The sequence below is a fragment of the Theropithecus gelada genome, chromosome 1, assembly GCF_003255815.1.
Source record: "Theropithecus gelada isolate Dixy chromosome 1, Tgel_1.0, whole genome shotgun sequence".
Classification (NCBI taxonomy): Eukaryota; Metazoa; Chordata; class Mammalia; order Primates; family Cercopithecidae; genus Theropithecus; species Theropithecus gelada.
The window spans coordinates 195,798,992-195,824,644 of record NC_037668.1 but is presented as its reverse complement, the minus strand read 5'-3'; the positions used below and the strand labels follow the sequence as shown (position 1 = coordinate 195,824,644).

Below are 25,653 nucleotides of genomic sequence, written 5' to 3'. Positions count from 1 at the left end.
AGTGCATCACCTTCACAGGTAGGCAGCATCCCAGACCAGTGTCCTGTGGCACCACATGTCATTGCTGCAGAGCCATTGAGCCTCCATCCTTCAGGACATGCAAAGTTGCACACAGTGCCAAACACGGGCTCCCCACTGCAGCTCGTGTTGATCTTTTCCAGAACTGCCAGGCTTGAACATTTTACCACTGCAAATATTAGGTACACAGGTAGAGTTTCAGAAAAATCTACTGGAAAATTTCTAAAACTTGCTTAAAAGTCAAAAATAAATGTAACGTATAAGCACTACTTAGTTTTCAGCGTTTAGGAAATTAGGATCAAACCCCCTTGGGGCAATCCAGGTTCAGAAACTTAGGAAGTATTTGACCTGTACCCTAAAAAAGTCTGCACTCAATTCTACCTTGGCAGGAAGGAACCTCTTCTGTCCATTGTCCCTGAGATGTGCACTCAAGTTGAGTTGATCCATGTAATTCAAATCCTTCCTCACAGCTGAAGGCACAAGAGGACTTGTAGGTGAATTCTCCAATAGGAGAATGAGCACACCTCACCAAGCCCCTCTGGGGCTGGTGGACAGCATCACATCTCACAGCTGGAACACATGAGAGAGCACTTCAGAAGTTTGTTTGCATCTCCAGCAATACATTTCCCAAGGTAACCAAGTTCCTAAGCTCTTCAATAGTTTTTTATCTTAAAATAAAATAAAAACAAAGACTATACCTTCACATGTGGGCTTCTCGTTGTCCCACTCCCCTGTGGGGCCACATTGGAGCCTTTTGGATCCCTTCAACACAAATCCTTGCTCACAGGAAAACTCACAGCTGGACCCATTACGGAAACTGCCAGAAGCACTAGGAAGACAATTCATGTAGCCGCGCTCGGGGTTGGACAAGGCTGTGCACTGGAAAGCTGAGACATCAAAATGATGGTCAGAAAATATTGCAGTGGAACTAGAGAGTACTTGGCATTTGTTGAGTGCACCCAGTTCATTCAAGCAACACTTGGAGAACTGAAGATTCTTTATAATTCCCTGGACAAGTGGGAAGATGGCTGTTTTCTTTGAATTTCAGCCCCCTCACTGATCATGGCACTAATTAAAAGACTAATTAACCAGAACATTAGTTCCTGAGCACTGTTCTTCTAACATACAAAATAAATTATGGTCAAGGCAAAGATTTCACACAGTCCGAGGACAACATATGGGTCATGGATGTTTATAGATGGTGCCAAAAAGAAAGAGAAGAAAGCACCCCTATAAAATTTGTCTGTTTTGCAGTTTGGTTTTTGTGTTATAATGTTTTGCTACTGGAAATCATTCTGTGCTGGCTTTGGCTAGGAGAAGGCCAGTGCCTGATAGTAAAAACTGCTTGTTTTCAATATCCTTGCTCTCACTTAAAAGTGAATTAAAGTTTACTGCTTTTATATGTATCAATACTATCTCTGTAGCTGACCCAATGCTTGAAACAGTCTCCTCACTGCTAATTATGAGCCATTTCAGAAGACAGATGTGATGAGAGTTTTATATTCAAATCATGTTCTCATTATTCCGCTTTCTGAATTTTCTAATAAGATTCCTTTAGATTAAGAATTCTGTCTATTCCATGCTAATGTCTATAAAGTTATATTAGCACATCATGGTAAAAATAAGCCAGCAAAAGATTCGTGCTTAACACATATGATCCTTTCCCTGGCCAAACATTAGTTCTTTTAAATGAATCTCAAAGATATGAGTGTTGCTCATCAAAGCTGATTTCTATAGTTAAAGTGGGTATTGGTTTTTTTTTTCACTGTCCAAGTTTGAAGATGGTTGTTCTTTAAGAAAGTATAAATCAAAGGATCTTAAGCTTACCTTCGCAAACTGGGACTTGCTGTGTCCACTGCCCTTGAGTGGTGCATTCAACCTGGGCTGCTCCTTGCAACATGAAGCCTTCTTCACAGGTGAAGCTGCAGGATGATTTGAAGGTGAACTCTCCAGCAGGGGAATGGCTGCACCTCACAGAGCCATTCTGAGGCTGGCGGATGGCCCTGCATGTCACGGCTGTAACAAATATACCCATTGATATTAGCAGGGCCTAGAATTAGCTTGCCCATTTCCAGTATGGGTTTAGGAAAAGAATGTTAACAGTAAGTCTCCATGTGGAGCAACTCTACCTTTACACGTTGGCTTCTCGTTGTCCCAATTCCCAGATGAGATACACTGAAGGCTCTGGGCTCCCATTAGTTCAAATCCTTCTTCACAGTCAAATGTACAGGTTGTGTTCCATGGGAAACTTCCAGGGTTTTGGAAACATTCCACAAACCCATTGGCTGGATTTGTCACAGCATCACACTCAACCACTGGGGATTTGAAAGAGCACCATGAATTTTACAGAAGAGTGATCTTTTCACTTCCTATTGAGCTGGGTGCATAGCAGAGTGAGGAAGCTGCCTTCAAAGGGTAGATCCCAAAGTCCTGTAGATCCCAAAGTCCTATGTCAATTCTTAGGGACATGCACAGCCAGAATAAAAGCTTTTATTCTTTTTCATGGATGTTTTGTCTTGTCTGATTTTCACTTTGCCTATGCTGAGTGGTCTCTAATCTATGTTATCATTTACGTGAGGTCCAAAATTTTTTTAAAAAAGATTCCAGATTAGGAGTTATGACCAGTACTGACATACATAGGTATTCATTTATTTTAGCCCATCAGAACATGAAGAACTGTTTTATTGTTGTTGTTTTTTTTTTTTTGTTTTTTTCTTTTGGCCTCTGGTTTAGAAAGATAAAATTAAGAGAGAAAAAGAGATACTAAGACTGCTTGACTATCATGGTCTTAAGTTAGTCCCATGGCATGGAAAAGTTAAACAGGGAAAGAAGATGAGAAAGCCACTGAGATTTCTAGAGCTTTACTGTTTTGTGATCTCCCTTACAAATCACCAGAGCCTCAGAAATACCCATTTCAAGCAGAGAATAAAAAAACCTCTTTCAACCCAGGCAGGTACTGGGCTGGCAATATACATTGGCTGAGAGAACAAGTTGTATTAAAAACAAAAACGAAAGAAGACTTTCCCTGAAGTTTTGAAGATGTTGTAAGTTGGATTAAAAAACAGAAGCAATGAGGCATGAGTTAGAGAACGTTCTGTGCATTCTGAGAGGGATTTACCCTTGCAGGCTGGAATAGGAGCACTCCATTCTCCAGAGGACATACACTGCGTGGTCTCCACGCTGCTTGGCAGGTAGCCCCTATCACAGCTGACAGAGCAGGAAGAACTGTAGCTGAAGTTTCCCAGTGGGTGACTGCAAACCAGGCTTCCATGCTCCGGGGATTCTAGGGCTGTACAGTTCACAACTGAAAAAGAAACCCAAATCAGTTCTGCTCATCTCTCACCTTTAACAGAGAAGAACACTGGAAACTAGAACTACAGTTTGTTTGTTTGTTTGTTTGTTTTTTAGTTTAAAAATTTATAAAATTTCTAATGGAATATGTAAAATTGACTGTAATTGTACCCCTTTTCTTTTATTCAAGAAAACATTGATCTATAACAACAACAACAAAAAAGCAGTGACGACCACCATAAAGAAGAAATATTGAGTGATATGGGGAGAGTAGTGTAACTGTGTTTACCTCAGAACTGTTCAAATTATATGAACAAACACGCAAACTTACAACAAATTTCTTGTTACTTTTCTCACAACTACTAAAAATACTAAGGTAAGCTTCCACCCGGGGTGAGAACCATCCACAAACCTATATTTCAAATTTAAGTACTAGAATACATCACAAATTTTAAAACTCCAATGCTGCACTGTCTAATATAGTAGCAACTCTCTATGTGTGGCTGCTTAAATTTAAACTTGAATTCGTTGAAATCAAATGATATTTAAAATTCAGTTCCTCAGTGTCACCAGCCACATTTCAAGTACTTAATAACCACATGTGGCTCGTAGCTACACACTGGACAGCACAGCTATGGAACATTTCCATTATCACAAAAAGCTCTACTGCACAATGCTATGCTAAGAAATTTTGGAGAGAAGCTAATCTAACTCTCTTAATTTACAAATTTAGGAACTGAGACCTCATTTCATTCAATCGACTTGCTCCATGCAACACAGCTAGTCATTACAGAGCCACAGCATGAACCAAGATACCCTGGACTCTGTAACTCACTCATTTCTACTGCAACGTCTTGTTACCACCTAGATGATGTGAGCACCTGTTCCTTGCAGGGACACAGAACTACAGTTTATTGAATGTATCCTGTGAGCCAGGCACTATGTAACCATGAGCCTATAAAGTTCACACTATTATCCTCATTTTACAATGAGAAAACTGTGACCTAGAGAGTTAAACTATCTTGTCAAGGTGCCATAATAAACAACTGGTGAATCTAGGACTCAAACCCAGAAGGGTCTGACTTCATAGTCTCAACTCACGATCACCATATGACACCATCTGCACCAGGGAAGGGAAGGCATGCAGACCTGACTCTAATGCCAGCTAGGACATGAGATCGTGCTACCATCTCAAGTGAAGAAAGAGGTGAGAACCAGACTTACTTTGCTCACACTCGAGTCCACTGAAGCCAGGGTCACACTTGCAAGTGTAATTATTGATGGTCTCTACACATTCACCGTGGCCACTGCAGGAGGTATTGGTGCAGGCAGCTGCAGAAAACACAAAGCATGATGAGGAGGACTATTGCTGTGCTTATACTGAGTGCCTTTGATTTGAGAATCAACAGTGTGCAACGGAGACATCAGCAGTGCTACAGAGTGCCATAGACTTTAACTGAAGTGTTTTACGAAGTTCCAAATCTGAGCTTCAGGCCCACCTATCCTAAACCTTGATGCTAATGTATAGCTGTGGCTGGCACCTACCACAGAAAATTTACTTCTTCACAACCTCTGAAGACAGTTCCCCTACCACAATAAACAAGTAATTAAAATATGTATTGTGTGTGTGCAATGTAAAGAACTACATATTTGCCTACAGTATTTAGATACATTTTATATATGCACTCACACATATGTGTGTGTGTATATATATGTGTGTGTATATATACATATATACATACATATATACACATACCCACATTTTCTTGCCCACATTCACACAAAACAGCAAAAGAGAGAAACTTTAGTAGTTAAACAGAATCTTTTAGAACATAAAATGACCAAAATAGAGAGCAATTTTTGCATGCCATAAATTTGCCAAGATGCCCACACACTGAAACTACCTCCCACTGTGGCCGCAAACTCCCTACCTGTGTAGCACAGGGCAAGCTTCTTCTTGCTGCACCGCTCGTCATTCCACATGCCCACATCTTTGTCTCTCTTGATGTAGATCTCCACGCAGTCCTCATCTTTTTGCCTATTGTTGGGTTCACCTGGAGCCCAGTTCTTGGCTTCTTCCGTCAGAGGTTTCTGGGTTCCTACCCAGACCCACACATTGTTGACTTTTCTGATTCCAATCCAGTAATAACTTGGTGAATAGCTCAATATGGAGTTTAGGTACTCAATCTCTTCTTTGTTTTGAATTGCAACCAGATGCGTGTACCTTTGCTGGCAATAAGCACTGGCCTCATCATAAGTCATAGCTTCCGTGGAGGTGTTGTAAGACCAGGCTCCACTCTCTTTAATGAGAAGCACTAGTGGGAGAAAAAGAAAAGACATGGTAGAGTTTGGTGCTGTTGTGGTTTAACTCTGATAACTGTGCTTTTTATTGTCTTATTTTTGGCAATGTTTGTGACATGGCCCAGACTTTTCTCATCTTTTCAAAAGTAAAAGGTACGTATGAAGAAACAGTGACTTATCGTTTATCTCTTTTGTGACTGGCCACCCACTAGGTGCTTTACCCGCACTCACTCACAACATTATAGTAAACCCATTTTGCAGTAGAATAATAATCAGAATAACTAAGCTTTATCGAGCACTTAGTAGGCACCAAGTAGCACTGTATGAGGTACTTTCCATGAACCATGCTATTGAATCCTCACAACGCATCTGGGAAATAGGTCATTTATGATCCACACTTTACACTTAAGGAAAGGGAGACACTAAGAGGTAAAGTAAATGGCCCCAAGCCCAGGGAAGAACACATTGCAGGTAGAGGTCAAGGATGCTGCCAGATACCCTGCACAGGACGGCCCCAGACAAGCAAGGATATTTCAGTCTGAAATATCTATAGTGCGTGAATGAGAAATCCTGTTCTAATGACACTGACTTACCCAAAGTGAGAGCCGAGAGAAACTGTGAAGCAATCATGACTTCAAGAGTTCTTTTCACCCAAAGGTTTAGGCTTGAAATACTTTACTGAGGAGATAAAACACAAAATGAATTAGGGAAGGAAATTCTGAGTAGCCAGTTACATTATTCTACCATGATGTTTAAGGCAGCATCCTAAGATTTTGGGTAAAGGATTCTAGTGCCATAATCTTTATTTCAGAGTTTAATCAAATAAATTAACAAATTTTAAGATTTTCATCATTTAGGTCAAAGAGAAAAGACAGGTTTTAACTACAATTCAATAAGAGCTTGTACAGATGTGGTTTTTACTAAAAGGCTCTTTGCATATCTGTGTTTCATGGCCCAAGGCTGCCCTTATAAAGCATTCTGCACTTACTCTTTTGGGAAGCAGTTGTTCAAACTCAGGATCTCTCAGATGGGTATCACTGCTGCTTCTGTCTCAGGTCAGTATAGTAGTTTTGATGTGAAGTCAGCCAAGAACAGCTGAACACTACTGCGGCTGAGGCCCTTTTATAGGAGGGATTGCTTCCTGTGAATAATAGGAGGATATTGTCCACATCCAGTAAAGAGGAAATCCCCAATGGCATCCAAAAAGTTTCCCGGGAATATCCACGATGCTTAAAATCACAATGATGTCAGAAACTCTGTCTCTTGAAGCTACTTCATCTTTGTCCATGCCTTTATATTATATATGCAATTTTATTAATATGACACAAATGCATGATTTTTAATTCTGATAACGTAAAGTCTATGTCTTTAAAAAGTTGTAAAACTTTGCGTGTTAGTAGTATCTCTCATGTAGTTGTGGTAGAATTTCAGAAACATAAGGAAACCAAGAATAGGTTTGTCATCCGTAGTCTACTACCTTCAATTTCTCATTCATGGCTGTTGATAACCAATCACTACTCATTTTTTCTTCCTTTTTCACCTGCCAATTCAACATATTTAACATGCACTGTCTCACAGAGGAATGAATGACTCACAAGGTAGATACTAATCTTCAGATTTTGCATAGCAGTTATGCCTAAATTAAAATATTATCTAAAAATAATATCTACCACTCAAATGATTAAAGTGATGTCTTATTTTTTAAAAATAAGAAAAATGGGAAATAGATATTTACATCTGGGAAAGTTTCATGGTTTGTTCAGTGTAAAAAAATAAAAAGGAGGCTGGCGTGGTGGCTCATGCCTTTTATCCCAGCATTTTGGGAGGCCGAGGTGGGCAGATCACCTGAGGCCAGGAGCTCAAGACCAGCCTGACCAACATGGAGAAACACTGTCTCTACTAAAAATACAAAATTAGCCGGGCATGGTGGTGCATGCCTGTAATCCCAGCTACTCAGAAGACTGAGGCAGGAGAATTGCTTGAACCTGGGAGGCAGGGGTTGCAGTGAGCCAAGATCACGCCATTGCACTCCAGCCTGGGAAACAAGAGTGAAACTCTGTCTTAAAAAATAATAATAAATAAAATAAAAATAAAAAGGAACACTATATACCCATATTTAATTGCTCCAAATTTTGTTTAAATTTTTTGAAATGTTAATGTGCAAAGAATAAAAACTCTTCCACAATGTTAACGGTGACTATCTCTGGATGGCAGGATTTGGGATAATTTTTATATCCTTCATTATTATTTTCAGAATCTTCTAATTTTTTCAATTTCCCTTTTTTCCACCTTTATCATAACAAGAATACAGTTTAAAGAAACTTGTCTCTAGGCCAGGTGTGGTGTCTCATGCCTGTAATCCCAGCACTTTGGGAGGCTGAGGTGGGTGGATCACCTGAGGTCAGGAGTTCCAGACCAGCCTGATCAATATGGTGAAATGCTGTGTCTACTAAAAATGCAAAAATTAGCTGGGTTGTAGTGGCGCATGCCTGTAATCCCAGCTACTGGGGAGCCTAAAGCAAGAGAATCGCTTGAACCCAGGAGGCGGAGGTTGCAGTGAGCTGAATCGCACCATTGCACTCCAGCCTGGGTGACAGAGCAAGACTCCATCTCAAAAAAAGAGGAAAAGAAAAGAAACTTGTTTCCAAATGCAACAGAAGGAGATGTATGTGGTATCCTACATTCCTGCTCTGCATTTTGACATTTCTTCTGGATGATTGTATATACATTCCCCATCTCTGCATCTTATCCAATCTCAATGATGGTAACAGTAAATGGGGATCATTTTAATTTCCATATTCGGTAGGTTTTCAGAGCTCAAGTCAAGCTAATATTCTATATCTACTGCTTTTTAAAATAGGAGGTCGATCTAAAAATGTACCATCAGCAGACCTGAACGAGTAGTGGTAACAGCCTCGTTTTTCTCTTTACTTGTTAGCACTGGTCTTTCTGTGTTCGCAAAGATGTCAAGACCCAAGACAAACAAGAAAAGAGAAGAAAAATGCCAAAAAATACAACTGATTAGAAAAAATAACTTAATTAATGAATTTAATTCAACTCCTATTAAAAAGCATAGAATTTATTCCCTCCACCTTCCCACTCTCTTACAGGATCCAGATAGTGACATTATTCCAATTCTTTATCCCACTTTACTTAGCTCAATGTGGTTGTTGCTTCAGTAAATTCAGAAGAGTGATCACTCACACAATGTTTATTTAGATTTTAGGGCAGAATGTCAAGCTGGGTTAATACATTATCTGTATGTATTTTATTTTTAATAAAGTATGAATACATAATCTGCTATTTTTAAAAAGCATGGTCAAATGTATAGTGTAGGCAAATCTTAAAAAACACTTTATCTTCGATATCAAAAAAGTACCTAATATTTTGCAAATAGAAATTAGTCGTAAACATCCCTAGATAACTACCTTTATTATTGTGAATTTTTCATAACTAAGTTTACAGTTTATCTCTTTCCCTGTTTAAAATTAGTTCAAAGATATCTAAAAATAGCCCCAGTGGTGATGCAGTTTCTATTTTACTTACATATATATGTCCTGGACCCCCGATTGTAATCTCTAACATTTATTGAGTGCTTACTATGTGCCAGGCGATGTTCGGAGCATTTTGTATGTTCACCTATTGATTATTTAATCCTTACAACAGCCTATGAATAGGTACTCTTATCATCCCCATTTTACAGATGAGAAAATTGAGAATCTGGGGATTTTATCTCATTCAAAAGCACAGAGCTAAGGGTTGAAACCAGGTAGTTGATATCCAGAGCCCACTTCCTTACTTGCTACTCCAAACCATGATTTCTTTTGTTGTTATGCTCCAAGATTCCTTGTTCTACCCAAGTTTCCTGTACTCTTCTTGCCCACTTCTTCCTGAGACCTCCTTGACCATCACAACTCTCCACTGAGAGGGCTGTGTCCTGGGTTCTGAGACATGGGGGCTGGAAGGGACCCCAGGGGCAGTGAGCAGTAGGGAGAGGATGCAGTGAGAACAGATCCTGGATCCCCAGTGTGTAGGTAGAAAGTGGACAAAGGAAAAAACAAGCAAGGCAAGCGGAGCCATGCCTAGGTAAAGTTGATCCCTAAGCCACACTTCCCAGAAGTTCCTGATTCAAAAGCAAATTTTCTCTCAGGTAAAAGGGCAAAATGATTATTCTAAATTTACATTAAGAAAGCTTCAGGGAGAGAACCCAATATTGGAAGGATAAGAGAAATAAGGAGTGGAAGAGATAGGTGAATAACAGTAACTTATATGTGGAATATATGTAATATATATAATATATATGTAAAAAGTATATATATATAAAAATATATAAAATACTGTGAAACGATAGAATCTCGAGACCTCAAATTCACTATGCCAAAGGGAAAGTTAAGCTTGGGAAATGAGTCATGCAAAAACTGCCTTCCTTTTGTTCCCAAATACCTGTAATTTCACATGCTTACTTTATCGTATATAAAATGTAGATGTACTGAGCATGAGATCAATGCATAATTTCCCTCTACTCCCTTCTTTTTACATGTAAAGTGTAGACTTAGTGAGTGTTAATCAGAGCCTTGTAACAATATGAACACTTGCCTCATTGCCAACCCATCTTTCGTTTTTCTTCTTCCCCTCCTGCTTGCTCTTTCCCCTCTAAGGATGGACGTTCCCAAAACCCTCTTTGGAAAGAGCACAGGTCACAGATCCTACAGTGATTTGTGTTTCTTTTACCTGGGACAAAATAAATCTCCGATCTATTGAGATATGCTTCAGTTACTTTTTGGTTTACAATATGTACATATTTTTATATATCGTGTATATAATTTATATGTATACTATATATATACTTGTTTTAACCAGAGGTATGTTATTCAAAATCCACTTATCCTTACAATTACCTGCATTCTCCCACAATATTTTCTATGTCCTGCCCCTGAGGTTGGGACTGCAAATCAGGTACACGGGTACTGGGAGCTGATGGGCTCCCTTCTGGCTGCCTGGGCTGCTGAAGAGGCCATAGACAGACCCGGCTTTTCTCTCATGGAGAGGCCCTGGGCCAGCACAGGGTGGGAGTGGGATTACAGCAGACTATAGCTTCTTCACCTGCTTTTTCCTATCAGGATCTCATAAGAGGCAATTGCTTGTTTTTTGGGGTTGGGGGCAAATCGGGGGAGTTGAAGAGGAAATTGGGTGAGATTTGAATAGTTGGGCATGTTGAATATTATGAATATTATCTCCCTCTTCAAATAATCCAAAATATACCCCCAAGAAACAGGCTGATTAGAGGTGCTTCAAGTCTCCACTGAATCTCCCAAACTCTGAAGATGTAGCTGGCTGTTACCGGACGGCCGATTTTCAAGCCTGGCCTCACAGGGACCCTCCTGGCAATTTCCTACATGGGGGAAGCATCCGCTACATGGATGAGAATGAAAAGAGGAAAGAAGACGGTGCAAACACAGGCACACCCCAGTGTCTGCCACCAGGGCTATTTCATCTCTGAGGTGTCACACTTCCTGGCTTTATTGTCTCTTTTCCTGGAAGTCTCTTGTCCTCTCCTCCACACCCTTTAATCAGGCATCAAAGACTTTAACCACTTTTGCTGTGTGCCCAGGCCCAATCATTCTCACTTTTATGGCAAAGGGAGTGAGAGACAGAGAGACAGCCAGAAAGTAGAGATTGGGGACCCCAAGACAAATGTTAGAATTTTAACCACCCTGTGGACAGGAGATTATTGGGTTTAGTGGAAGGCAGCACTGGCCACAACCACACATGGCAAAAGCATCTATCGAGAAGTGAAGTTATGTTTGGGTCCTCAGGGCTGAATGTGACCGAAAAGCAGGGGCAGTGGTGTCCTCCTGCCTTCCTGAGGCTGTCTGATCCCTTACTTCTGGGAAGGTTTATTTTACCCCTGAGTGCTTAGTTTTGAAAGCCTTAGTTCCCTCTCTTCCATAAAAAATCTCTACTCTGCTAACATCTAAGTTACCTTTGCAGTCCTAGGTAGAGGGAGGAAATCCCAATAAACATTCCACACTATTTGCAAAATACAAACATGATATTTCCCAAAATTGTAAAAGAAAATGTTCATGTATCACCACAGTAGAGAATGGCATTTTTTGTGTGATCAAAACCTAAAAATATTTGATGAAAATGTGTCTGGTTCTAAGTTTATTTCCCAGAAAGCCATGTTTACTCACTTGGAATTTATAGACATCTTATATGAGTCGAGTAGGAGCTCCGGGCTCTATCTCACTCTTCTCTTCCACACCCAGGGGGAAGTGTAGGGTTCTCAGACTTTAGAATAAAGAAGAATCACCTGGACAACTCACCTAAAATGCACATCTTCAGGTCCCATACTCAGAGGCTCTGACTCAACAGGTCTGGGTAGAGTCCAGGAATTTGGGCTTTAAATGAGTATCTCCGGTGATTCTAATACAGAATGTGTAAGATGACCAGATCCTATCACACTTAGATATATTGGCCTAGGGTCATCTAACTTGGAGAAAATGTTAGTAAGATCCCATGGTTGGTGCTCAGCTATAGGTACCAGAATTTTTATCAAAATTTACTATCATTATGACACCTCTCTGGAACGGGAAGGCTAGAACCCCACTTGTAAAGTGCTGGGGAAATACATGGAAAATTTAGGGTGCGTAGTGTTTTGAATTCTTACACATGGAAAGTGAATATGTAAGAATTCTTACCAACAACAACAACAAAAAGAGCGAGAGAGACTAGCTGCTAAAGAATTAACACAAATACGTATATATTAATTTATTATCTTTTCTCCTCTGATTCCAGAGGACGTTGTAATTCCACTAATTCTCCTTGAGCTTCCAGGATGATCTGAGACTTAAATTTTTCATGTGCTTTTTGCTTCCTATTTGGCAACACCTTATCTTGAAGTTTCCGCCTTCTGCTTGGGGACCTAAAAACTAACTAATGGGAATTTTTTCAATATGAGCCAACTCTGGTGAATTCCCAAAGCGGAAGAAACAAGTGAGGATGGGCTGGTTAATTAAGAGAACTTTTCCTGAATGTAGCCAGACTGTTTGCCGACTGTTAACACGAGGGAAGAAATACCCCTGGATTTTAGAGGAGCCCCTTGTTTGTTTTCCTTGGCCATTTGTGCTGCTTGTTTTGTAAGTCAGAAATTTCCTGAAGGACTATTATTAGCTTTGATCTCAGTGCTTCACGTCAGAAAAATTCTGCTCTGGCCACTTTGAAACATATAATTTGGATTTTACTGTATTAGAAAATGTAACAATTACAGACAGCTCTAAAAGGACACCAAAGGGCAAAGAAAATGGGTAACCTTGTTAACCAAATCTAAAATGGGTGATTTTGGAGAAGTAGGAGAAAAACCTGAATTTTCTAGATCTCTTTAGACCTCAACAACTGATACGTTAATTTTGTAGGTCTTTGATATTTGGAAATGATTGGATTAACCTGATAACAATGAATATTTAAACACAGTGATTTGGCCAGGAGCAGTGGCTCATGCCTATAATCCTAGCACTTGGGGAGGCCGAGGCGGGTGGATCACCTGAGGCCAGAGTTCGAGACCAGCCTTGCCAACATGGTGAAACCCCCATCTCTACTAAAAGTACAAAATTAGCCACACATGGTGGCGTATGCCTATAATCCCAGCAACTCGGGAGGCTGAGGCAGGAGAATCGCTTGAACCCGGGAGGCAGAGGTTGCAGTGAGCCAAGATCGCGCCATTGCACTCTAGCCTGGGCAACAAAAGCAAAATTCTGTCTTAATAAATAAACAAATAAATAAATACAGTGATTTAACACAAGAGATTTCTATTTCACACTAATGAGGTCTGTGACTGGGGCAAGCTTCTTTGCCTCATTAAGTCTCAGATTTCCCGAGAACTTATTTATTTATACCAAGAGTGCTTGACTACCATCTCTGCTAGCTGTGACATAATATGACAAAAGGTATAAATATGGGAAAAGGCACTAATTTATATCAAAGCATTCTTTATTTTTCCTTGCTGTGAAGTTTTTAGCTAATATTTCATAAGAATATACCGTATTTAGAGTGTTTACTATGGGCCTAGCACTTCACATACATTGCCTCTTATAAACTTTACAAAGTAAAGGTAGATATTAGTCTCATTTTACAGAGGACAAAACAGAGACCTGGAGAGGTTACATAATTTGCTAGTGTTTTTTCCGCTAATAAATGGTAGAGTGGAGATTCAATCTCTGTTCCTCTAAAATCCATGTCCTTTTTATTGACTCCATGCCTACTCAGATTTAAATCTCAGCAGGAAAGTAAACCTTAGTTTTTTACATGAGAAAATGTTATAGCAACCTTCTTGGCTTCCTTTACCCCCACCCCAGTTTCGTGAGCTTAGTGTCTTAGATCGGGTTCCTTTAGAAGCAGAATCTGAAATAAGGATATGGGTGCCAGTCATTTACTGAGAAGGTGATCCCAAGAAAGCCTAGTAGGGAAGTGAGGAAGTGAGATGGGGAAAGGAAGAAATTCAACAAAATTGTGTTAATAAGCAGGTTACTGCTGTAGGCAACCATGGGGCTCAGTTGCACTAAGGAACTCTCTCTCTTACAGAAAACCTCAGAGTCTCCCCAAGGAGGGGCAAGAAGCCTGCCTAGGGTATGTATCCACCAATTCAATCACTGGCTGAGGGCTGATCCTGGGAGGGCATGGTTAATTCCTCTGCACTTTCAAGTGGATTCCTGTGGTCAGAAAAAGTCCTCTACAATGAATTCCAGATGCTTGTATTTAAATCTGACATGATTGGAATGCTGCGTTGGGACAGGGTGGGCGTTATTAGTTTTCTGTCACTACTGTAACAGATTACTACAAACTTGATGGCTGCGAACAACACATATTTATTATGTCATAGTTTCTGTGGGTCAGAAGTACAGGTTAGCTCAACTAGATTCTCTGCTCTAGGTTTCACATTGCCAATATCAAGGTGTCATCCAGTTGGGCTCTTTTTGGGAGGCTTGGGGATGAATCCACTTCCCAGCTCATTCAGATTGTTGGCAGAATCCAGTTCCTTGTGATTGCAGGACCAAGGTCTCTGTTCCTTTGCTGGCTGTTGGCCAGGAGTGATTCTTAGCTTCTAGAGACTACCTGTACTCTCTCTTTTTCTTTTTTTTTTTTTTTTTTTTTTTTTTTTGAGACGGAGTCTTACTCTGTCACCCAGGCTGGAGTGCAGTGGCCGGATCTCAGCTCACTGCAAGCTCCTCCTCTCGGGTTCACGCCATTCTCCTGCCTCAGCCTCCGGAGTAGCTGGGACTACAGGCAACCGCCACCTCGCCCGGATAGTTTTTTGTTTTTTTTAGTAGAGACGGGGTTTCACCGTGTTAGCCAGGATGATCTCGATCTCCTGACCTCGTGATCCGCCCGTCTCGGCCCCCCAAAGTGCTGGGATTACAGGCTTGAGCCACCGCGCCCGGCCAACTACCTGTACTCTCTGATTCGTGTCTCCACTTCACCTTTCTTTTTTTTTTTTTTTTTTGGATTGCAAAAATTTATTAAAATTGGAGACACTGTTTTAATCTTCTTGTGCCATGAGACTCCATCAGGCTGTCTACAAAGACCATTGGGAGGCTGAGGATCACTTGAGCCCAGAAGTCTGAGGCTGTAGTAAGCCTCAAAGGGCCACTGCACTCCAGCTTGGGTGAGGCAAGACCCTGTCTCAAAAAATAAGACAGACTTTTAGCCACATTTCCAGACTTCAATTAAAATGCTACATGGGAATGCAGTGGCTAGTCAAGTCCCTCTCTTCAAATGTCTCCAACTGTGCCTTCACTTCATTTCTCCTCTGTATACCACGTCTGCCTCTACTGCTTGTAAGAGCTCGTGGGATTACATTGGGTTTACTCATTCCAGGATAATCTCCATATTTTAAGGCTAGCTGACTAGTGATCTTAATTCCATCTACAAAGCGCCTTCTAATAGAACTGTATTAGTCCATTTTCATGCTACTGATAAAGACATACCCAAGACTTGGCAATTCACAAAAGAAAGAGGTTTAATTAGATTTACAGTTCCACATGGCTGGGGAAGCCTCACAATCATGGCAGAAGGCAAGGAGGAGCAAGTCATGTCTTACATGGATGGCAGCAGGCAAAGAGAGAGAGATTGTGCAGGGGAACTCTTCTTTTTAAAGCCATCGGACCTCATAATACTTACTCACTATCACAAGAACAGCATGGGAAAGTCCTGCCCCCATGATTCAATTACTTCCCACCAGGTCCCTCCCACAACATGCAGGAATTCAAGATGGGATTTGTGTGGGGACACAGCAAAACCATATCAAGTACCTAGATTCATGTTTGATTACATAACCAGGGAGCAGAAATCTTCAGGAGTGGAAGGCATCTTTAGAATTCTGCCCACCAAGGCTGGGTGCTGTGGCTCATGCCTGTAATCGCGGCACTTTGGGAAGCTGAGGCAGGTGGATCATGAGGTCAAGAGATCGAGACCATCCTGGCCAACATGGTGAAATCCCATTTCTACTAAAAATAAAAAAAATTAGCCAGACATGGTGGTGGGTGCCTGTAGTCACAGCTACTTAGGAGGCTGAGGCAGGAGAATCACTTGAACCCGGGAGGTAGAGGTTGCAGTGAGCCAAGATCATGCCACTGCACTCCAGCCTGGGAAACAAAGTGAGACTCTCTGGGGAAAAAAAAAAAAAAAGAGAGAATTCTGCCCACCATGGTAGGCTGTCCTACAGAGACATAACCCAGGAATTAGGTGAATGGCTAACCTAAATTAGCACTGTGATGTGTTTTCTGACTTGGTCCTTATAGCTCCTCTGCTTAGATGTGGAACTAATCCATGAATGCAAGGGTTTGTCTAGACTTTTAAGTGGGAGTTAAATATACAAAGCACTGGAGATATTATGGGCACCTCATCCGTGTCCCCTTGACATTTATCTTTCTTGGATAACCCAACTCTATTAGCTTTTATATCTCATTTGTTCCTATACTCTGTGAACTGATGTCCCATAAATAGACATTTCATTTTGCCAGTCTTCTTGAACAATAATTATGATTATTATTCTAGCAGCTATCATTAATTGACCACTTACTTCACATTAGACACAGCACTTAGGACTTAAGAATATCATGTCATTTGATCATCATAACATGGTCAGGAATTACGTATTTTTATCCCAATTTTACAAAGAAGGCACTGAGGGTTAGAGTTTAAATAACTTGCTTAAGATGTCATAGCCTGTAAGTGACAAAACTAGGACTCAAACCCAAGTTCATCTAACTCCAAAGTCTATGTTCTTGGCTACCACACTGCCTCTCCTATAAGTGACCTGTGGTTTTATTGCTACATTCACACTCTACTAACTTTACCATCTCCCATGAGTCTGTCTAGAGGAGGGCACACACAGCACAGAAAACACATGAGTGCAAAATAAGGAAGGGCCTACTTACTACACATAACCATTCTAATACCTGATGTTTGCTCTAATCCAGTTTTACTATTAATTAGTTGCTGGTGCCCAAATCTTTACTGAGAAATGGGAATAATTTTGGAAGTCATAATGATGCCTTCTTCTCATAGGGTATTGTATTTGTTGTGTCTCCAGGCCCCAACACAGCCTGGCTTTTAGTAAATTATCAAAAATATCTGTTGAATGAATAAATGTAGTCACCTGAAACATGTTAAACATTTGTCCATGTGTCCTAATCGTGGATTTCAGGATAGTAAGCATTCTAAAAGGAAAGCATGCACACTGTTCTTGCGACATTAATTTCTCACAATATAAAAAAAGAAAAGCATCTGAAAAAAGCTGCCAACCCCTATATCTCCTAATACCAAACTGAGCACAGATATGGAGGAGCTAAAGGAGAGGGATGATGGGCCATGCCTCTATCCTCACCATGGCAAGAGTCCTGGAGGGGGTCAGACCTGAGGAGAGCAGGAAGCGTCTTTTGAGGGACACATTACTTAAATATTACATACACAGTTCAACTGTTTTTATGTGTAAAGGTAGTGGGTTTTCCCAATAAGGAAGCACTTCTTTTTTCTTTTCTTTTTTTTTTTTTTTTTTTTGTGACAGAGTCTCACTCTGTCTCCCAGCCTGGAGTACAATGGTGCTATCTCGGCTCACTGCAACCTCCACCTCCTGAATTCAAGTGATTCTCCTGCCTCAGCCTCCTGAGTAGCTGGGATAACAGGTGTGTGCCATTACACCTGGCTAATTTTTGTACTTTTAGCAGAGATGCGGTTTCACCCTGTTGGCCAGGCTGGTCTTGAACTTCTGACCTCAGGTGTTCTGCCCGCCTCGGCCTCCCAATGTGCTGGGATTACAGGAATGAGCCACTGTGCTTGCCAAGTACTTCTACTTATAGCATTTACAAACCCTTCTTAGAATATTTTAAAATTCTAAGAGAAGAGTAAATTGAGCCTTCCCAACTAATTCTAGGAGGTTATAACCTTCATATCAAAACTGGGCAATGCTTGCACAAAAGAAGGAAGACTGGGCATTGGGCCCAGTGAGTCTTGGAAACCTCATCTGTGCCAGCCACCCCGGCACAGCCTGTATGAGTGGATGAGAGTTTTGTCCACAGACAATAGCCATCTAACTGTGATAAAGGAGTCAAGGTGGTCAGCTGCATCTCTTTCACCTGTTTGCCAATGTTACACAGGTTGGAAAGCTAATGTTTATGTGAAGCAAAGCTTCAAAGATGATGAAATGATCAACCTGACAATGAGTACCATGCCTGCACTGTCCAGAAAGGGAACTGTGGAAGATTTTGGGCTGAATTTCAAAACAGAATTTCCTCACTCTCTAGATGTTGGCTTACTTGGCCTTTGATGTTCAGAGGTGGTGCCTTTGGGTTGTTGAACAATGTTGATTTTGGAGAGAAAACAGAGTTTAAAAAAAACCCACAGGTCATTCCCTAGGGAGTATTACCGGAATACAGAGGATAATTTCAGCAAGCCAGCAAGGCCTCATCTCTGCTTCTAGTAGATAGGAAGAAAGGAAGAGAGGAACAATACTTTTTTAAGAAGCTCAGCTTTATCGCTTAATCTCATAGAAAGATGCCTCCAGTCTGTCTGGCTAAAGGTAATTGGCATGGGAAAGTCTTTATCTGTGATTCTAACAAGTGGAATGTTTCCCTTCATTTAGAGAGCCTTGTCTGGCTTGGGGAAATGAAACACTTTCTCCGATATGAGTGGGCTCTAACCCCTGCTACTAAATACTCAGAAGAAACAAGGCGGTTGTGGAGCAGTCGGGAATGAGTCACTTGCCTCCCTGGAATATTCGGAAAACTGAATCAAAAGTACATTCTTCAGGGTTTTCTTAGTCTAACAGACTAAGGGTCTCCACTTTGTTAAATTTCTGGGAAACAGCATAGAATGGGAGAAAAAAACTGGTCACTGTAGTCATGCAAATGGGTATTGCTGCTATCTAGCTGTGTGACCTTAAGCAAGGTATTAACTCTCTCTGAACTTCAGATTTTTCATCTGTAAAATAGTATATCTGTAAAATGGGAATTCTTTTCATATCATAATGCTGTAGCTTTTAAAAAAATTAAAATGGATGAGATAATCAGAATAAAGAGCCTGGGATATATAGTCACTCAATATATAGCAGCATGTAAAGATCCTGTTAGAAATGCTAATTTTACAGTTAGCCATTTGGAGATGATCCACCAAAGCTGCTTATGTAGAGGCAACTGAGAATTTACCTGTCCTTTAGAATATGAATCAATAACTGCCAATGATGTCTCAAGCCTAGAAAAACCTATCAACCTGGATGGGTGGGAAATTTCTAGGGTAGTATTGAGAAGCCAATTTCTTGAGAAATAGGTCCTGGACTGAGTGAAGGAAAAGAAACAGTAAAACCCATGGTAAAGCAGCAAGGCTCTCTAGACGCTCTGGAGAGGATGAATTGAATTCTAGAAGATGAAGTAGGGAAGACACTTTACCTTCTTGTGAAATGAATTCAAAGACCTTCAGGAATCTCCAACTGTATAAATGGCACCATAGCTGTATGTTCCACGGAACACTACTTCCCAGAGACGCTCAGTGAAAAAAGAATACCATGGTCAAATAAGTTTGGAAACACTCCATAATGTGGCCACCTCCTTGAAGACTCTAATGCACATTAGCATGTTAAACACTCTGAGAAGTCCTGCGGAGCAGAAATGTGCTTCACATCTGCTAAGCCAGCAGTTTCCCAATATACTTGATTTTGGATACTTTTTTCCCTACAACACCATTCTCTGATATGCTTCCAATGACATGAAATAAACATATATGCATGAGGTTCTTCATTAGGGAATAATTTTTAATAGAAAATATTGAGAATAATTTTTAATAGAAAATATTGGGAATAATTTCTAATAGAAAATATTGAGAATTTTTAATAGAAAATACTGTGGGTTTGGTTCCCACAATATCTCCAAAACCACATTTGGTTTTATGACCACTGCCATAAAACCAGCCACATGAATTTTTTGGTTTCCCAGTGTATATCAAAGTTACATTTTAACTATACCGTAGTCTATTAAATATGCAATAGCATTATATCTAAAAAACAATGTAAACACCTTAATTTAAGGCTGTGGCTGGTTTGATTTTCTGTCCAGACCACTAAAACTTTCTTCATATCAGCAATAAGGCTGTTTCACTTTCTTACTATTTTTGTGATAGCACTTTTCCTTTCCTTCAAGAATTTTTCCTTTCTATTCACAATTTGACTGTTTGATACAAGAGGCCTAAATTTTAGCCTATCTCAATTTAAGGTGTTTACACTGTTAGCTAAAAATGCTAATGATCATCTGAGACTTCAGCAAGTCATAATCTTTTGCTGGTAGAAGGTCTTGCCTCAATGTTGATGTCTGCTGACTGGGTGGCTTTGGCAATTTCTTAAAGTAAGACAACAATCAAGTTTGACATATCAATTGACCCTTCCTGTCATGAAAGATTTTTTTCTCTGTAGCCTACAATGCTGTTTGATAGCATTTTACCCACAGTAGAATTTTCAAAATTGGAGTCAATCCTTTCAAATTCTGGTGCTGTTTTATCAACTAGGTTTATGGAATATTAGAAATCCCTTGTCATTTCAACAATGTTCACACCATCTTCCCCAGAGTATATTCTATCTCAAGAAATCACTTTCTTTGCTCATCTATAAGAAGCAGTTCCTCATCTACTAAAGTTTTATCCTGAGGTTGCAACAATTCAGTTACGTCTTCAGGCTCTACTTCTAATTCTAGTTCTCGTGCTATTTCTATCTCATTTGTACGTACTTTCTCCACTGAAGTCTTGAACCCCTTAAAGTCACTCGTGAGGGTTGGAATCAACTTCTTACAAACTCCTGTTCATGTTGATATTTTGCCCTGCTCCCATGATTCATGGATATTCTTAATGGCATCTAGAATGGTGAATGTTTTCCAGAAGGTTTTCAATTGGCTTTGCCCGAATCCATCAGATGAATTGCTATCTATGGAAACTATAGATTTATAAAATGTATTTCTTTTTTGTGGGGGCATAGGGTCTCACCCTGTCACCCAACCTAGAATGCAGTGGTGCAATCATAACTCACTGAAGACCCAAACTCCTGAGCTCAAGTAATTCTCCCACCTTGGCCTCCCAAAACACTGGATTACAAGCTTGAGCCACTGTGTCTAGCCCAAAATGTATATCATAACTAATGAGACTTGAAAGTCAAAGTGACTCCTTGATTCATGGGCTGCAGAATGGACACTGTGTTACCAGACATGAAAACAATGCTCATCTCCTCATACATCTCCTTCAGAGCTCCTGGGTGAGCAGGTGCGTTGGTAAATGAGCAGTAGTATCTTGAAAGAAATTTTTTTTTTTCCTGAGCAGTAGATCTCCACAGTGGACTTAAAATAGTCAGTAAACTATGCTGTAAACAGATGTGCTGTCATCCAAGCTCTGTTTTTCCACTGATAGGGCACAGGCAAAGCAGATTTAGCATAATTCTCAAGGGCCTTAGAATTTTTGGAATGGCAAATTGAGCATTGGCTTCAACTTTTTTTTTTTTTTTTTTTTGAAACGGAATCTCGCTCTGTCACCCAGGCTGGAGCACAGTGGCACAATCTTGGCTCACTACAAGCTCCACCTCCCGGGTTCACACCATTCTCCTGCCTCAGGTTCCCAAGTAGCTGGGACTACAGGCGCCCGCCACCATGCCCGACTAATTTTTTGTATTTTAGTAGAGATCGGGTTTCACCGCGTTAGCCAGGATGGTCTCGATCTTCTGACTTCGTGATCCCCCCACCTCAGCCTCCCAAAGTGCTGGGATTACAGGCGTGAGCCACCGCGCCCGGCCTGCCTTCAACTTAGTCACCAGCTGTGTTAGCCTCTAATAAGAGAATCTGCCTCTCCTTTCAAGCTTTGAAGCCAGGCATCATTCTCTTCTCTAGCTACGAAAATCTTAGGTAGCATATTCTCCCAATAGAAAGCCGTTTTTTTATACCCTAAAAATCCGTCATTTAGTGTAGCCACCTTCATCAGTGATCTTACCTAGGTCCGCTGGATAACTTACCACAGCGTCTACATCAGTACTTCTGCTTCACCACACTTTTATGTTATGGGGATGGCTCCTTTCCTCTAACCTCATGAACCAACCTCTGCTAGCCCCACATTCTTCTTTTACAGCTTCCTCGCCTCTCTCAGACCTCACAGAATTGAAGAGTGTTGGGCCTTGGATTACACTTTGGTTTAAGAGAATGCTGTGGCTGGTTTGATTTTCTATCCAGACCACTAAAACTTTCTTCATATCAGCGATAAGACTGTTTCACTTTCTTACTATTTTTGTGATAGCACTTTTCCTTTCCTGCAAGAAGTTTTCCTTTCTATTCACAATTTGACTGCTTGATACAAGAGGCCTAGATTTTAGCCTATCTCAGTTTACACCATGGCTTTTTTACTAAGCTTGCAACTCTCTTATTAGGGTCTAACACAGCTGGCAACTTTAAGTTGAAGCCAATGCTCAATTTGCCATTAGAGGCCATTGTAGGGTTATTAATTGTCCTAATTTTAATATTATGGTGTCTCAGGGAATAAGGAGGTCTGAGTAGAGGGAGGGAGATGGGGAAACAGTCAGTCAGCGGAGCACACACGATATTTATCGATTAACTTTATCACCTTGCATGGGCACAGGTCATGATGCTCCAAAACAATTACAATAATAAAATAAAAAAATCATTGATCACAGATCACCATAACAGATATCATGATAATGAAAAATTTGGAGTATTGTGAGAATTACCAAAATGTGACACAGAGACACAAAGTGAGCACATGTCATTGGAAAAATGGCGCTAATAGACACTTCATGCAGGGTTGCCACAAACCTTCAATTTGTAAAACATTCAATTATCTACATCGTACAATAAAACAAGGAATACCTGTTCATATAATCAAGACCAACAGAACCCTAGAGAAAATAGCTCACTCCCTAGCTCAGAGACAGTCCAACCAACATACACTTACCTTTCTTTGTGCTGTGTACAGAATTCAAATCCCTGTCTCAGCAAAATTGCAAAGTATCAACTGTCATATCCATCTAATACTCAAAACTGCAAATGTTAAGTCTTGTAAGCCCAGAGGCCACTGTATATACAAGTGTTGCTATAAGCATTAGTTCTCCTCCAAAGAAAATAGTCCTGTTGGTAGAAATACAGAAAAAAAAAAAACATTTTTTTACAAGAAGAAGATTCAGTCTCTTACCTACATAGGCAAAAATATGAGATGTTTTCTTATCATTTTTCCATCTGTCTTATAATCTTTGGTGCTGGCTTAGAAACTCATTTTCCTTTTTGTACATGGCCATGTGAAAGTTCAAGGTAAGAAAAACTTGTTTTGACATTTGTTTTGCTGAGTGCTGGGTCCCTAAAAGAAATCTGGCTTTGCTTTTGCAAAGTTCAGCATGATATTGTGTGAATTTTTCATGGCTAATCATTTTTAGAACAGTTGTTATGTGTTTAGGTGTTTTAAGAATATGAAGCGTTCAGCTACTCAGGAGGCTGAGGCAGGAGAATGGCGTGAACCCGGGAGGCGGAGCTTGCAGTGAGCCGAGATCGCGCCACTGTACTCCAGCCTGGGCGACAGCGCGAGACTCCGTCTCAAAAAAAAAAAAAAAAAAAAAAAAAAAAAAAGAATATGAAGCGTTCACGGTTTAAGTTGGTTGTTGTAAAATGAAAGAATATGAAGGAAAGCCTTCTTGTCTTAGAACACACAGATTTACAAATAAGCAGCTTCTCTCAAAATGTAATTACAAAAATTGCAAGGCAAATATAATAAACTCCTTGTCTGTGCTGTGTCTAAAAACTTAACAGGCCCAGAGAAAGTCCTGACAAGGCAAAAAAATAAAATAAAATAAATAATGCAAATTATGGAAGCAGGGGGTTGAAAGAAGAATAAAGACCATGTAAGGACAAACTGTTTAAAAGGGAGGGTGTCCTTGAAAGCTTGACACTTGACTCTTTTGATGAGGCTGAGGGAAAACACTCAGTTTCATAGATTGCTGGTACGGATGTAAAATACTGACATCCCTATAGGGAGGAATTTGGCAATATCTAGCAAAAGTGCATATGCATTTATTCTTTGACCTAGTAATCCCGCTTCTAGGATTAGTGGTGAAGATACCCCTCAACAATAAAAATATATGTACAATAGGTTATTAGTTATGGTACAATTTTTAATAGCAAAATATTTAAAACAACCTATATGAACAAATAGGAGACTTACTGAATAAACTATGGTATATCTATACAATAAAGTGCAATTCACTTATGTTGTTAATTTTTTCCAAAAATCCAGAGCAAAAGAGTATTTGTTATGCTCTCTTTAGTATAAGAAAGGGGAAATAAGATATGTGTGCATCTGTTTATTTTTGTGAAAATAAGTACAGAAAGGATAAATGAGAAACTAGTAAAACTAGTTATCTCTTGATAACTTAGTAGAAATAGAGTGAAAGTGAATGAGGCTTCCTTGAGTATATATTTATATATAGTTTTGACTTGTGAATTATGTTTATGTTTACATAGTCAAAAATACAAATAAATCAACAGAAATAACAAAAAAAGAAGAAATGACAAGCTTTAAAATTTAATACAGGCCGGGCGCAGTGGCTCACGCCTGTAATCTCAGCACTTTGGGAGGCCGAGGCGGGTGGATCACCTGAGGTTGGGAGTTCAAGACCAGCCTGACCAACATGGAGAAACCCATCTCTACTAAAAATACAAAAAATTAGCCGGGCGTGGTGGTGCATGCCTGTAATCCCAGCTACTAGGGAGGCTGAGGCAAGAGAATCGCTTGAACCCCAGAGGCAGAGGTTGCAGTGAGCCAAGATCATGCCACTGCACTCCAACCTGGGCAACAAGAGAGAGACTCTGTCTCAAAAAAATAAAAGAAAATAAAAAAATAAATAAATAAAATAAAATTTAATACAAACAAATAATTGAATCTAACAGTATATCAAAGTGATAACATAAACTCAGAAGAAAAAACACAATCCAGCATACCAGTGGAACACAGTATTCTAGCTGTATACATTTAGTGGTTATATTCTAAGGACAAGAAAAATTGCAAAAATATCTTGAACTTTAGCTTGTAGGATTTTTATTGGTAGCGATATTAATGTACTAAATCTGAAATTAATTTTCATGTATTATAGAATTGAGTAAATGAATAAATATGTTGATGTTATTGGGAACTAAAATTATCATTCTGGGAGTAGAGAAATATAAATATGGACTTGGCAAATGAAACAAAGACCTGCAGAGACATAACCATTTAAACTCATTATTTTAAAAATTATAAATGTCCTAGCTCTGTTGCTGAACAGGCCTAGTTTCAATCTTATCTTAATAGACAGGAGGGCACCCCTTTCTCAGAACATGGTTTCCAAATGCCATTCTCCATTAAAAGGAACAAGGTCTTCTTGCAGAAGACTGATTCTAGGTCTGGATTAGGTAAAGTACAACGTTAGCCTGGAATTTCTTGCTGCATCAGAAGTAAGAAAGTGCTCAAAAACATGGGAACATGTCACAA

General features: G+C 40.0%; 1 protein-coding gene across 1 annotated transcript in view; it reads right to left on the bottom strand.

The window, feature by feature from the left end:
* SELE (selectin E) overlaps positions 1-25,653 on the bottom strand; it is a 42,193-nt gene that overhangs the window by 4,718 nt on the left and 11,822 nt on the right. Inside the window, exons 2-11 of the mRNA XM_025388352.1 lie at positions 6,599-6,751; positions 6,204-6,288; positions 5,241-5,624; positions 4,534-4,641; positions 3,137-3,322; positions 2,148-2,333; positions 1,846-2,034; positions 717-905; positions 400-588; positions 11-187 (exon numbers count right to left, since the gene is read on the bottom strand). Coding sequence (XP_025244137.1) covers positions 11-187; positions 400-588; positions 717-905; positions 1,846-2,034; positions 2,148-2,333; positions 3,137-3,322; positions 4,534-4,641; positions 5,241-5,624; positions 6,204-6,240 — 1,645 coding nt within the window. The 5' untranslated portion in view covers positions 6,241-6,288; positions 6,599-6,751. The remainder of the gene's footprint in view (positions 1-10; positions 188-399; positions 589-716; positions 906-1,845; positions 2,035-2,147; positions 2,334-3,136; positions 3,323-4,533; positions 4,642-5,240; positions 5,625-6,203; positions 6,289-6,598; positions 6,752-25,653) is intronic.